The sequence below is a fragment of the Bos mutus genome, chromosome 9 (genome assembly GCF_027580195.1).
Source record: "Bos mutus isolate GX-2022 chromosome 9, NWIPB_WYAK_1.1, whole genome shotgun sequence".
NCBI lineage: Eukaryota > Metazoa > Chordata > Mammalia > Artiodactyla > Bovidae > Bos > Bos mutus.
This window is the reverse complement of record NC_091625.1, coordinates 23,547,313-23,561,637: the sequence shown is the minus strand read 5'-3', so window position 1 is coordinate 23,561,637 and position 14,325 is coordinate 23,547,313. Positions and strand designations below refer to the sequence as shown.

The window sequence follows — 14,325 nt, the reverse complement described above, 5'->3', positions numbered from 1 at the left end:
AGAGGGTGTTTGCTATGACCAGTGCATTCTCTTGGCAGAACTCTATTAGCCTTTGCCCTGCTTCATTTTGTACACCAAGGCCAAATTTGCCTGTTACTCCAGGTGTTTCTTGACTTCCTACTTTTGCATTCCAGTCCCATATAATGAAAAGGACATCTTTTTTGGTGTTAGTTCTAGAAGGTCTTGTAGGTCTTCATGGAACTGTTCAACTTCAGCTTCTTCAGCATTACTGGTCAGGGCATAGACTTGGATTACTGTGATATTGAATGGTTTGCCTTGGAAACGAACAGAGATCATTCTGTCGTTTTGAGATTGCATCAAGTACTGCATTTCCGACTCTCTTGTTGACTATGATGGCTACTCCATTTCTTCTAAGGGATTCCTGCCCACAGTAGTAGATATAATGGTCATCTGAGTTAAATTCACCCATTCCAGTCCTTCTTAGTTCACTGATTCCTAGAATGTCAGTGTTCACTCTTGCCATCTCCTGTTTGACCACTTCCAATTTGCCTTGATTCATGGACCTAACATTCCAGGTTCCTCTGCAATATTGCTCTTTACAGCATCAAACCTTGCTTCTATCACCAGTCACATCCACAACTGGGTGGTGTTTTTGCTTTGGCTCCATCCCTTTATTCTTTCTGGAGTTATTTCTCCACTGATCTCCAGTAACATATTGGGCACCTACCAACCTGGGGAGTTCATTTTTCAGTGTCCTATCTTTTTGCCTTTTCATACTGTTCATGGGGTTCTCAAGGCAAGAATACTGAAGTGGTTTGCCATTCCCTTCTCCAGTGGACCACATTCTGTCAGACCTCTCCACTGTGACCTGTCCGTCTTGGGTGGCCCCACATGGCATGGCTTAGTTTCATTGAGTTAGACAAGGTCGTGGTCCATGTGATCAGATTGGCCAGTTGTCTGTGATTGTGGTTTCCGTCTGTCTGCCCACTGATGTCCTCTCTTAGTGCCTACTGTCTTACTTGGGTTTCTCTTACCTTGGACATGGAGTTATCTCTTCATGGCTGCTCCAGCAAAGCACAGCCACTGCTCCTTACCTTGGACATGGGGTAGCTCCTCCCGGCCACCGCCCCTGACCTCATTTGTAAATGCCCTTTATCAGGTGTAGGAATTCCCGTTCTATTTCTAGTTTATTTAGTGTTGTTGTGTCATGAATAGATTGTGGATTTTGTCAAATGCTTTTTCTGCATGTACTGAGATAAGTTTTTCTTTTATTTCTTATATTATTATATTACATTAATTGATCCAGCCTTACATTTCTGGAATAAATCTCACTTGGTCATGGTGTGTAATTCTTTTAATATGCTGCTAGATGTGGTATGCTAGTATTTTGTTGAGAATTTTTATATTTATATGTATAAAGAATTTGGCTGTAGTTTTCTTATGATGTCCTTGTCTGTATTTGGCATCACAGTAATACCAGCATCAAAGAATGATTGGAAAGTGTTCCTTTTCTGTTTTTTTGAGAGCTTGAGAAGGGTTTATATTAATTCTTCTTTATACCTTTAATAGAATGGACCAGTGAAGCCATCTGTTTCCGGGCTTCTCTGTGATCAAAAGTTTTTGATTACTAACTCAGTCTCTTTACTTGCTATACATCTATTTAGATTTTTTTATTTCTTCTTGAGTCAGGTTTGGTAGTTTGTGTCTTTCTTGGAGTTTGACTGTTACATCTAGATTATCTAATGTTTTAGCATATAATTTCTTATAATATATCCTTTTAATTCTTTTTATTTCTGTAAGATTGGTAGTAATATCTTCACTTCCTTTCCTGATTTTGGTCATTTAGGTTTCTCTTTTTTTCTTGTCTACTTAAAATTTTATTCATTTTATTGATCTTTTCAAAGATCTTTTCTTTCCTCTTTTGTTTTTCTGATCTTTTTTTTTTTTTCATTTTTCTCTGCTCTAATTGTTTTTATTTGCTTTCTCTGCTCACTTTAGAATTAGTTCTTCTTTTTTGTAGTTTCTTATGGTAGAAGTTTAGATTATTGAGTTGAGATCTTTCTCCTGCATATGAGCTATATGTTCTTGTTTCTTTTTATATCTCATAATTTTTTTATTGGAACCTGGATACGTTGAATATTGTAATAAGGCAGCACTGAAAATCATGTTCTACCCTTCCCCAAGGTTTGTTGTTGCTACTTTTTTTGTTATTGTTGTTTTGCTACTTTGGTAGATTGAGTTATTTGCTTGCTTGTTTTGTCCTTTAGGTACGTCAGCTGAGAATTAGACAGATACTACTTAAACTCCTGGAACCAAAAATATCTCCTGGTATTTGCAGAGGGGCTCTGCGTGTGTGTTAGGCATGACTTGAGACTCAAACAGGCAGGTTGTAACTCTACCTTAGCAATTACTACTGCTTGCTTACAGCCTCCAAGTCAGCCCAGAGGCATCTCAAGTCTTTCCGGAGTATGTACATAGCCCTGGGCATGTGCAGGGCTATCTAATTTCCCAGGAGGATGTCTGGATTTTTCAAACCCTTAATCCTCAAAGCATCTCATTCTCCAGCCTTTCCTCTTGAGCTTTTTGTTTAGGCTGCTGTTTGCCGTGACTGATATCCATTACCTGATACAGCAACAACTGAAAAATTTGCCTTTAAGTATTTTACACAAATGTCTTCAGATAACAGCTTTAGCACTAGATGGGTTCCCAGTTTGGCAAGATAACAACAAGCCTTTTGAGCCAGTGTTTCTAGGAAGCTACCTAGACAAGAGACAAGACAAAGCAAATAATTAAAATATTTTCTGCTCCTTGTGATACTATTCCTGGGAATGTGTGCTGTTATTTTCAAGGCTACAGCTGAACTGGAGGACAATATAAATTTCAAGGGATTGCAGTAGGGTTAATTTTATGCCTAAGGGAAGTATTAGGGGTTTTGGTATATGACTGAAAACTCTCAAACCTGAGCCTGAAATGGGATATGTGAACAGTATCATGTGTAGTCTTCTAAATGCTTCCTAAAACTTGGAATTAATTTTGGTCTTTGTACAAACGTACAACAGTCAGAGAGAAGCAAATATAACACAAAAAAGAATAATAAAAAACTGGGAATAAAATCACCATATGACCCAGCAGTCCCACTATAAGGCATATATCCTGAGAAAATCAAAACTGAAAAAGATACACGTACTCTAATGTTCATTGCATCTCTACTTAAAATAGCTAGAACATAGAAGCAATCTAGATGTCCATGGACAGATGAATGGATGAAGAAGCTGTGGTACATATATATAATGGAATATTACTCAGCCATATAATATAATGCCTTTGAGTAAGTTCTAATGAGGCGGATGAACCTAGAGCCTGTTAGACAGAGTGAAGTCAGAAAGAGAAAGATAAATATTGTATGGTTGGTTGGTGGTGGTTTAGTCGCTCAGTCGTGTCCAACTCTATGCCACCCCATGGACTGTAGCCCACCTGGCTTCTCTGTCCGTGGGATTTCCCAGGCAAGGATACTGGAGTGGGGTGCCGTTTCCTTCTCCAGGGGATCTTCCCAATCCAGGGATCGAACCTGTGTCTCTTGCATTGGCAGGCAGATTCTTTATCACTGAGCCACCAGGGAACCATTGTATGGTTGGTTGGTGGTTGTTTAGTCGTTCAGTCGTGTCCGACTCTATGCGACCCCACAGACTGTAAATATTGTATACTAATGCATATATGGAATCTAGAAAGATGGTACCAATGAATTTATTTGCAGGGAAGCAATGGAGAAACAGACATAAAAAACAGACTTATGGACTCAGGGGGAGGAAAGAGAGGATGAGATGTATGGAGAGAGTAACGTGGAAACTTATATTACCATATGTAAAATAGATAGCCAATGGGAATTTGCTGTATGACTCAGGGAACTCAAATAGGGGCTCTGTAACAACCTAGAGGAGTGGGATGGGGAGGGAGATGAGGGGAGGTTCAAGAGGAAGGGGACATATGTATACCTATAGCTAATTCATGTTGGTATTTGGCAGAAAGCAACAATATTCTATGAAGCAATTATCCTTCAATTAAAAAATAAATTAATTTTTTTAAGTGAGGGGAAATGGAAACCAAGTTTTAAACATGTAAATGAAAGCATTCCTCAAATTTCTAATTCAATGCCTATTGGAGAATATAATGATTAGACAAAAAAAAGTTTAGAAAAATTTGACTTCCTTACATTGAAGGGGGCATAAGTAGGTAGAGAGCATAAGCTGAGCCCTAATAGCTCCACAATGGTGAACGTCATGTTAGTCACCTTTGTATCACTGGCATGGTGCTAGTGCCTATTTTTAAAAGTGAAAACTGAAATTTGAGATTTCTTTATATCTTTACACATACTTAGGAGCATGCATTTAAAAGTTATATTCTGTCCTTTTAAAGCCATATTGTATTGGTTCTTTTTGTTTGTTGTTTGTGTGTGTGTGTATGTATGTGTCTCTGTGTGTTTTGTGGGTTTTTTTGATAGCAAGGAGCTGTACCTCCAACCAGTTCAGTTCCTCCTGTTGCCGGGGCCCCATCTGTCGGACAACCTGGAGCAGGGTTTGGAATGGTGAGTGATGACCTGTTTTAAAAATTGTAATTAATACTTCTAAGGACTTTGCCAATCCCAGATTAACTATAGAATATAATTCTCCCCATAACCCAGAAGAGTAAAATTTAAAAATTAAGTCATCTGCTTTAGACATTAAGTAGTCTACACAGGACATGATCAAGTCAGTTATAAGACACTTAAAATAATTTTCCACCATCAAAATAATTTTTGTAGTGCACTGATAATGTCATTTTTGGAGTTCTGTTTACCAAACCAGTGACCTGGGCTCTTAGCTCAATCATCAAAAATCAACTTTTCATCAGTATACTGACTTTTCACTTACCACTTTATCACTAGCAAATTTTAGGGCCATTTCCCATAAAGAAATAAGTCTTTACCTCTTTAAGAACTACACATACAGAAGATAGATAAACAACAGCAAAGCCTTGTTGGGGTAAGGGTGCTGTCTGGCCAGCCAGGCTTGTCAGGCACCTCAGGGTTCCCTGCCATCTGCCAGCCTCACAACACCCATCATTCTAAGTTACCAGTTGTAGGAACTTTTCTGGTGGTCTGGAGTTTCCAAGGTGGGCTCAGTGGCAGAGAATCTGCCTGCCTATGAAGGAGACACAGGTTCAATCCCTGGGTTGGGAAGATCCCCTAGAGGAAGAAATGGCAACCCACTCCAGTATTCTTTCCTCAGAAATCCCATGGATAGAGGAGCCTGGTGGGCTACAGTCCATGGAGTCGCAAAGAGTCAGACACAGTTGAGCGTGCACCCTGGTGGTCCAGTGGTTAAGAATCCATGCTTTCATTGTAAGGGTGCACAGGTTCAGTCCCTGGTCGGGGAACTAAGATCCCCACATGCCACACAGCACAGCCAAAAACATAAATAAAAATAAATGTAAGTAAGCATCTTTGTAAAAAATTACAAGTGATACTTTTTCACAAACCTGGATTCCTCAGCAATTTTCTTTAACATATTAAAGACATAAACATCAGGGCATTGCCAGAGTGGACTCCACTCACACTGGGAACCCCTCTGCTTTTTTCAGCCTCCGGCGGGGACAGGCATGCCCATGATGCCGCAGCAGCCTGTCATGTTTGCACAGCCCATGATGAGGCCACCCTTTGGAGTTGCAGCTGTACCTGGCACACAGGTCAGTTTTTAAACGTCCACAAAAGAATGACGTTAATTTATAAGTGTAAACTGTCATGTGACCAACAATTTTAAAATGTTTTTACCTGATGCCATCTTCATGGTTGTTGCTTGGGAAGAGGGAAAGGGAACGAGGAAGACAGATGAACAGTGGTGACATTTAAAGGAAAATGATAGAAAAACTAACTGTCCTAAGGTCCCTCCATTCCTTCCCTTAATTTGGAATGTTTCCTGAGAACTACCAGGTATTTAAAATATCTAGGCCTTTATTCCAGGAAAAAATGAGTAGCTCTAATCCATTGTCTTACTTCGTGTTCCTAGAGTTAGCCAAAATTAAGGTTAGGGACACCATACTCCTTGCTGCTAAGTTTGCCCAAGACTAGTGACACTAACTGCAGTGAGTCTGCCAAACTGTGAAGCCTAGATCTTTGGCATCTGGTCCCATCACTTCATGGCAAATGTATGGGGGAAAAATGGAAACAGTGTATTTCCTTGGGCTCCAAATTCACTGCAGATGGTGACTGCAACCATGAAATTAAAAGACACTTGCTCCTTGGAAGAAAAGCTATGACCAACCTAGACAGCATATTAAAAAACAGAGACATCACTTTACTGACAAACGTCTGTCTAGTCAAAGCTATGGTTTTTCCAGTAGTCATGAACGGATGTGAGAGCTGAACCATAAAGAAGGCTGAGTGCTGAAGAACTGATGTTTTCTATCTGTGGTGCCGGAGGACTCTTCAGAGTCCCTTGAACAGGAAAGAGATCAAACTGGTCCATCCTGAAGGAAATCAACCCTGAATATTCATTGGAAGGGCTGATGCTGAAGCTGAAGCTCCAGTATTTTGGTCACCTGATGCAAAGAGCTAACTCATTGGAAAAGACCCTGTTGCTGGGAAAGATTGAGGGCAGGAGGATAAGCGGGCAACAGAGCATGAGATGGTTGGATGGCATCACCGACTCAATTGAGCAAACTGCAGGAGATGGTGAAGGACAGGGAAGTCTAGTGTGCTGCAGTCCATGGGGTCACAAAGAGTCAGACCCAACTGAGTGGCTCAACAACAACAACAAAGCCTGAGGGAGCAATTCCCACAAGACTGCCCTCATCAGACACTTCAGGTCCCAAAGGCCACCCTCAACTTCAGACCAGCTGCCTGCAGATTTAAGGTTTCCCAGGACCACCCTCAGATTAGGCAGTTTTCTAGAAGGACTCATAGAACTCAGGGAAGCACTAACTTTATTTACATGACAGTTTTATTATAGTGAAAAGATACAAACAGATCCAGCCAAAAGAAGAGATGCACTGGGCAAAGTCTGAGAGGATCCCATATGTGGCTTCTTTGTCCTCAGGGATGCGTTACCCACCCGGCATCACTGTGTGAGGATACACATGCAGTACTGCTAACCCAGGAAGCTTTCCTGAGCTTCAGTACACAGAGTTTTTATTAAGCTCTCATTATATGCGCCGAAGATTTGATGCTTTTGAACTGTGGTATTGGAGAAGACTCTTGAGAGTCCCTTGGACTGCAAGGAGATCCAACCAGTCCATTCTGAAGGAGATCAGCCCTGGGATTTCTTTGGAAGGAATGATGCTAAAGCTGAAACTCCAGTACTTTGGCCACCTCATGTGAAGAGTTGACTCATTGGAAAAGACTCTGATGCTGGGAGGGATTGGGGGCAGGAGGAGAAGGGGGCGACAGAGGATGAGATGGCTGGATGGCATCACTGACTCGATGGACGTGAGTCTGAGTGAACTCCGGGAGTTGGTGATGGACAGGGAGGCCTGGCGTGTTGCGATTCATGGGGTCGCAAAGAGTCGGACACGACTGAGCGACTGATCTGATCTGATATAGGAATGACTAACTGAATTATGTCTCACGTGGTTGAACTCCATCTCCAGCCTCCCTCCTTCCCTCCCTGAAGGTCAGGTTCATATCCTGTGGGCCCAAAGACTGAACTGTAATCATATGGTTGATTTTCTGGCATGGCCAGCCCCCAACCCTGAGTTACCTAATTAGCATAAATTATCAGGTGAGGTGCCACAAATCCACTCTGAATAACAAAGACATTCCAGGTGCTAGGTAAATGCCAAAGGTTTAGAAGTCATCGACCAGGGTCCAGGACAAAGGGCAAACCTCTCTTTAGATGAGGCCAAGTTTCTTACTATACAGCGTGCTACCTTTATTTGCAAAGATGCTAAAATATATGCACCTTGTTGAACTGTTTTGCTGCTAATAATGATGTTCATGCTGATAAATCACCCTTTGTTTATTCCTCTCATAAATGCCTGGCCCAAGGGAAGGGATATGTAGAACCAAAGAAGTTTTCACCATGAGAAATTGATTTAGGATGGAGGAAGAACATTATAACTGCTAGCACCGTGCTGAGCACTCAAAACACGTGGCTCTAAGATATTTTAAGGATATCAGTAAATGGTTTCACTTCTAGTGTATAATTTTTAATTTATCACGTGTGTTTATATTGTCTCAGCCTCACAATAGGAATCCTGTTGTGAACCTTCTGAATGTACTTTAATCCCCTTTTCTTCCTTGAATCATCTCTAAATTCTTTCTCTGCCTGTTCCCAAAATTGGCTTCAGTTTCTTTACTTTAACCCTTCAAAAGCCATAATGACCAGGAGAGTGGTAGTGGGTGTCCAAAAAGATAAATTTAAAAGGTAAGAGACTCCAGCCTTCAAGGCCATCACCAAAGCACTGGTTTCCTGAGAAATTTTCTCCTCTGCTCTGAGATAATGAATGTTGTTTGGGGTTGGGGAGGGTGGTGGGCGGGGAGTGGATATGAAGGGAGGTTTTGGGTTTCATAGTTGGGATTACAATCAATCTAGATATATTTAAATTCCAAGACAAACTCTCACTTATGAATATTTCCTTGATGGTTAAATATATCCATGACCATCTGCTGCCTTTTTGAAAAATAAAAATTGAAAGGATGTTACTGAGATTTTTTTAAAGTCTTATTGTATTTGGTGTGCTGAATGCTTTAGAAATAACACAGTTTTATTATATAAGGTAGTTTTCCTGCTTGTTACCAGTGTTGCATAGCATCAATTTGTTTACTTAATTCAAAGGATGAAAATGAAAAATAGATGATACAATGAAAACAGTGTTTTAATCATTTAATTGAATTTATGGTAATTTGGGAAACCGTATGCCATAGTTATACAATCTTTAAGCTGTATTCCTACATCAGAGAAGAATCATAGCTGATTAGATACTAGATAAGAAAGCAAACATGAGTTAGTAGCTTTGGAAGACATAGAAATTTTTCATTACTGGTGTGTGGACTCTTGCTCTGTAGGTCAGTTGGTTGGTATCTCAATGTTATATCACCTAATTATTAATTATGGACCAGTCCTTGAGTTTCTTACCTTCCGAACAACTTTGACCCTTTATGTTTATTTTTTCCTGGCCTTTCCATGAGATAGGATCCCAGTTTTAAAAATGGAAATTTGACTGAAACATACTACAGTTAATAGTTTCTGGACAAAGGAACAAATCTAAAACTCCTTATTTCTGGAGTTTTGTTTACAGAACCAAAAAAGAAAACATACATCCTTGCCCTTCAGTCCCAGGTTCCTGAGTTTCCATCTTGTTACAGCCATAGAAGATTAATTAGCTCAAAGGATATATGTTAGTTATTGTTCTATGTAGACTCCGTGACCTTTTTCAAGGCCTTGAACCCTAACATTCCTGCAAAAGCCTGTTCCCAAATCTTATGTTTGTCACACAATGAAATAATTCAGGTATTCATTAAACAAACAAGGTAAGTAAATTTTTGGTTGCTTTTGCTTCAGGTTTAGTATAATTCTTCTCTGTAGTATCTAGTAATTAATCTTCTCTACAAGCTGGATAGGCAAAATTAGAATTCGGTGACATTCACAACTAGACTATTTGCTCATCTGAAAGCAAACAGTGCCCCCAGATTTGACAGGTGTTCACTTAAAATACTTTATATGAAATTCTAGTCTATTTAGCTAATATTTTTAAGTAATTTCTTAAGTGACTTTCTGCAAGCTGTTTTCTTTCCATTTTTCCTTCAAACTCACTCTCACTCTGAGAAAAGTCATTTATATTCCTTTATTAGTTTAGAGGTACTAATAACTCAAAGTCACAATGCTTTGAATAGAGAAGTTGTTTTTTTCACTATGTATTCATAATAGCTTTAATGTGACTAGTTTTTCACATCTTCCCTAACTAATATCCATATTGTTCTACAAGAGTCCTCAAATTTTACTTTGGCTAAATTTGATGTCAAATAATTTCAAGAAAGCCAATATCCTTTGAAGTGTGTTTTTTAAATCCAAAATCCAAAACAACCCTATGACTTAAGTAGAACAAAGTAGATTGTGTAAACTTTTAGCCATCTAATCTCCTGCATGTTTGTTTTCTATGGTATGTGCTTGGCCTAATGCTTATCTATCTCTGTTTGCTTTCTGTTTCCACTGTCTTGGGCTGGCTTTTCCTCGTTAGCTTTCTCCAAGCCCTACACCTGCCTCTCAGAGTCCCAAGAAACCTCCAGCAAAGGACCCATTAGCGGATCTTAACATCAAGGATTTCTTGTAAACAATTTAAGGTATCTAATATTGAGCTTTTCCTGTGGGCTTGTAATAGTGACCTATGCTATGCTTAGCTATTTTATTAGGTATAATATTTGTACTTCTGTGTCTTTAATACATATATATAATAATAATTGTTTGAATGTGTATGCTTTTGAAATCCATATGGAAAGCTATCTTTGTCAGTGATTTTTTAATCTTACTTAATTTGCAAAATTAAGAGGGAGAGAAACCTCCAAACTGTCCTTACCCTGGAAAGCACATAGATTATACTAATAAAGCAAAAGTTTGCCCAAGCTACTTCATAAATTAGAAAATTACTACTGCATTCTATGATGACTAGAATTTATAGGAAGGTAACATTTATAATACATCATTTAGAAACTAAGAATATATTTGGTGACAATTGTAATTTTAATTTGCTTATTCTTTTTGGCCTCATCAAGTAAAACTTAGATTACCCTTTGTATCTCTGCATTGAGGCACAATTTTCATTTCTAACATTCTAGTTTTAAATTTCTAATATAATTTGTGAAAGTACGTTATGGCTAATAGTGGACTTATAGAAGGAAACTAATGAAGACAATTTGCTGTTAACCCCAGAACCTGACACAGTGGATAGCTTCTCAACAAATATTAAGTTGGCCAAAAAGTTCATTCAAATTTTTCATGTTACAGAAAAACCAGAGCGACCTTTTTGGCCAACCCAATACTTGCTGAATGTGGGTGAACGCTAGTAGTGATGCTTTGCATTTACACAGTATTTTTCATTCTTCCCAATAATTAACTCTTTGATCACCTCTGTTGGAGATCAAACCCTGCAGGATAAGCTAGCCAGATACTCTGGCCTCCATTTCACAGCTAAAGAAACTGTCCCTTGGCAGTAAGTGATTTGCCCAGGGTCACACTGGAAGAGAAGGATGAGTGTTGAAGTTTTTGAACCCCTGTCTGGTGTTCTTTTTATCATACGTCTACTATATATATTTTTTTAAACTTCTTCTGATGCCTATGATGAATTTCGTGCATTTCTGCCTTGTGATTTTTTTTCTTCATACAACATTAATGATTTATCATTTTAAGGCCTTGACATCTCAGCCAAGTAATTCTCCTTGAGCCCAACTTTTCTGTTCTACTTTGGGCTGGATTGGGCTGAGGTAGGCATCATGAAGATGTAGATGCATAAATAAGACAACAAGCACTTATTTCTTAGCAGCTGAAGTTTCAGAAATGATCAGGAGTGCAGCAGGAAGCAGCACTTGTTATTCAGAAATGTTGCTGTCGGCATGTGCTGAAATTCTGAGAAGTGCCTGAAACAGAAGTGCCTGAGACACCCTCTGCTCTCAGATTCAGTCAAAAGAGGGACAGACACAGACTATGTTACAAAGGAGAGTTACGCCCATGCCTAAGCCTGAAGACCCCAGGAAGGGTTTCCTGGCAGAGATGACACAGCATGGGAGATAGCAGCGAGGGGAGAGGGCGTGTAAATGAAGGCTTTGCATCACTGGGGATGTCTCCCCACTCTGTTCTGCCACTTGTACAAGTACTTAGTGGCTCCTTGAAAACCTTAAACGGAGTCCTTGCCCTCCCCCCTCTTTATCACTGCCCTTTTTTAAGGTTAACTGTATTTAATTGATACTGAATGTCTTGCTAAGATTTTTTCTAAGTATACTTAGAAATTGGAAATTGGATACTTTCTAAGTATCCAGTTTCCAAATTTTGCCAATAGAATTTGCTTACTTAAAATGAAGCTATACATTGAAAAAAAATTGTTTTTAATTTTCCTGGATGAAATTTTAAGCTTGTCTTAAAGAATTGTGTAAAGTGTTTAAATGTGACGTTGGTAATATGAAGACCTGCTGTGTAAAACAGCAAAGTAAAATTGCAAGGAAGGTAAAATGTTTGAGAACTACATAATTCCATTTTCTAATTCAAGTGCTTTTTTATCTTTACAGCTGCAATTTTTGTGACTGAATAGGAAAAAAAATAATGACTTTGGAGACTTCAAATAAAATTGACGCTCAGAGTTTCAAAGGGAGCCACCAGTACCAATCCCAATGCTTATTCATAACTTCTCTTCCAAAATGTGTAGCACAGCTGTGAAAGTGAACATTAGGAATGTGTACTACCTTAGCTGTTATCCCTACTCTCAAAGCTGTAGTGTATGTGGGTCCTTCGTGTGTTGCGTGACGTAAACAATGAATGGATGTTTCTGATGCCTTCAGTGCTCTCTGGACCTCGCCCATGGACGGATGACGCAGCTGTTGTGTGGTGAGCCACTGGGAAAGACGTGTCTGTGTTTTTGAAGGTTTCAATGTATATATAACTTTTGGACACACCTGAACTCTCCCCATAAATTCTCTTTTCTTCTGTATCTGCATTACAAATATAGTGTGATAATATTGGATAGTAAGGAAAACACTCTTAAATATACAGAACTTTTTTCGGTGTGGAGTACACTTTTCCAATCACAGGAACTTCAGCTGTGGTGGGAAATGTTTATTTTTGTGGCACTGTATATGTTAAGAAATTTTATTTTAAAGAAAATATAAAGGTTAATGTCCATAACAAATATTTCCCCTCAAAGCTACCTTAATCAAGAATGAAAAACCATATGGGAAGAATTCCATATTTAATCACTGCTGTATTGAATTATCTATTTTAATTATGTTTGACAGGTTTTGCATCTAAATTGACCTACTTGTTCATTCTTGATTCAGTGCACTGAAAGTAAAGGGTCTGTTTCCATCTTGTCTGTGAAAATGCAATTAGAAGTGTGCTATTCAAGTGATTATGAAGGCACCCCAAGGTATGGCTGTAATTTAAAGTTTACTGCAGATCTGTTTATTTTCTTGTGGGTTTCGGTACATCTGTTAATTCAGTATTTCTTTGTGTGTTCTGGAGACTGGTGTTCTTCCATTCCTCAATTGAGCGCAAAGTAGGTTTTGTTGTACCATTGTGATTAGAATTTAAACTAAATCAGAGAATTGTATTCTTTACTGTACATACTGTATTCTTTAAGTTGTCGTCACATTGTCTGTGCTGATGGCTTGGCTTAAGATTTTGATGCATACATGAGGTCACTGTTGATCAGTGTTGCTAGTGGCTTGGCCGCTCTTTGTTAAAGCATATTGGGTTGGAAAGGTGTTTGCCTTTTTTTCAAATTACTCAATAGATGTATGGTACCATTTAAAAGTGGTTGTATCTGAATTTACTGTGGGGATAACATACACTGTAATGGGGAAAATTACCTAAAACCAATTTCAACATGGCTTTTCTTTGTATTTCAGTTCAAAAATCCAGTGCATGTACGCCCTCTGAGATGCAATAAACACCTCAAACAAAGAAAATGCAAACATCATCTTTTTCTCTTTGATTATTTTTAATGGGAAAAAGCCTGTTTCAGATGACACACATATCATATACAAAATATTGCAAATGTTAAACCATTTAGGATGAGAAATACAGTCTGTGCCAACATAGTTTTGATTCTTTTTCAATAAAGTCAAAGTAAGGGGAAAAAAAAACCATTTTAATCAGCTGTCATTAAACTTGGGACTCCATGGCTGCTGCCAAATAAATTTAAACCCCATATTTCAAAAAAGAAAAGGATGAACTTTCTTTTAAAATATGCAATTAAATTCTTATATTTGCCTGAATTTTCTGTGGAAGTTGAAGAGTTAATTATTTTGGGTCATAGTTTCCTTACTCATGGGCTTCCCTTGTGGCTCAGCTGATAAAGAATCCACCTGCAATGCGGGAGACCTGGGTTTGATCCCTGGGTTGGGAAGATCCCCTGGAGAAGGGAAAGGCTACCCACTCTAGTATTCTGGCCTGGAGAATTCCATGGACTGTATATCCATGGGGCTACAAAGAGTTGGACACAACTGAGCAACTTTCACTTCACTTCCATACTCACACACTGGCATGCACAGATACTCAGACACAAAATCTAGATTAGCCAGTTTTAGTAAAATTGCATGACTTGATGCCTATAACTAGATTGTTACAATGTCTCAAAAAGTAGTCTAATCTCAAATAGAAGTGTTCCTCAAATAGAAAGTGAAAGTGA

At 38.8% G+C, this 14,325-nt stretch overlaps 1 protein-coding gene across 8 annotated transcripts in view; it reads left to right on the top strand.

Annotated features, from left to right (window-relative positions):
• Window positions 1-14,325, top strand: part of SNAP91 (synaptosome associated protein 91) — a 169,621-nt gene extending 155,296 nt beyond the window's left edge. For 2 of the 8 annotated variants that reach the window (XM_070376273.1, XM_070376274.1), the window contains 4 exons: window positions 4,460-4,543; window positions 5,578-5,682; window positions 10,171-10,273; window positions 12,209-14,319. In XM_070376273.1, the coding sequence (XP_070232374.1) occupies window positions 4,460-4,543; window positions 5,578-5,682; window positions 10,171-10,263 (282 nt within the window). In that variant the 3' untranslated portion in view covers window positions 10,264-10,273; window positions 12,209-14,319. Of the gene's footprint in view, window positions 1-4,459; window positions 4,544-5,577; window positions 5,683-10,170; window positions 10,274-12,208 lie in introns of all 8 variants that reach the window. The other 6 variants (XM_070376277.1, XM_070376270.1, XM_070376272.1 and 3 more) reach the window with 6 other exon arrangements.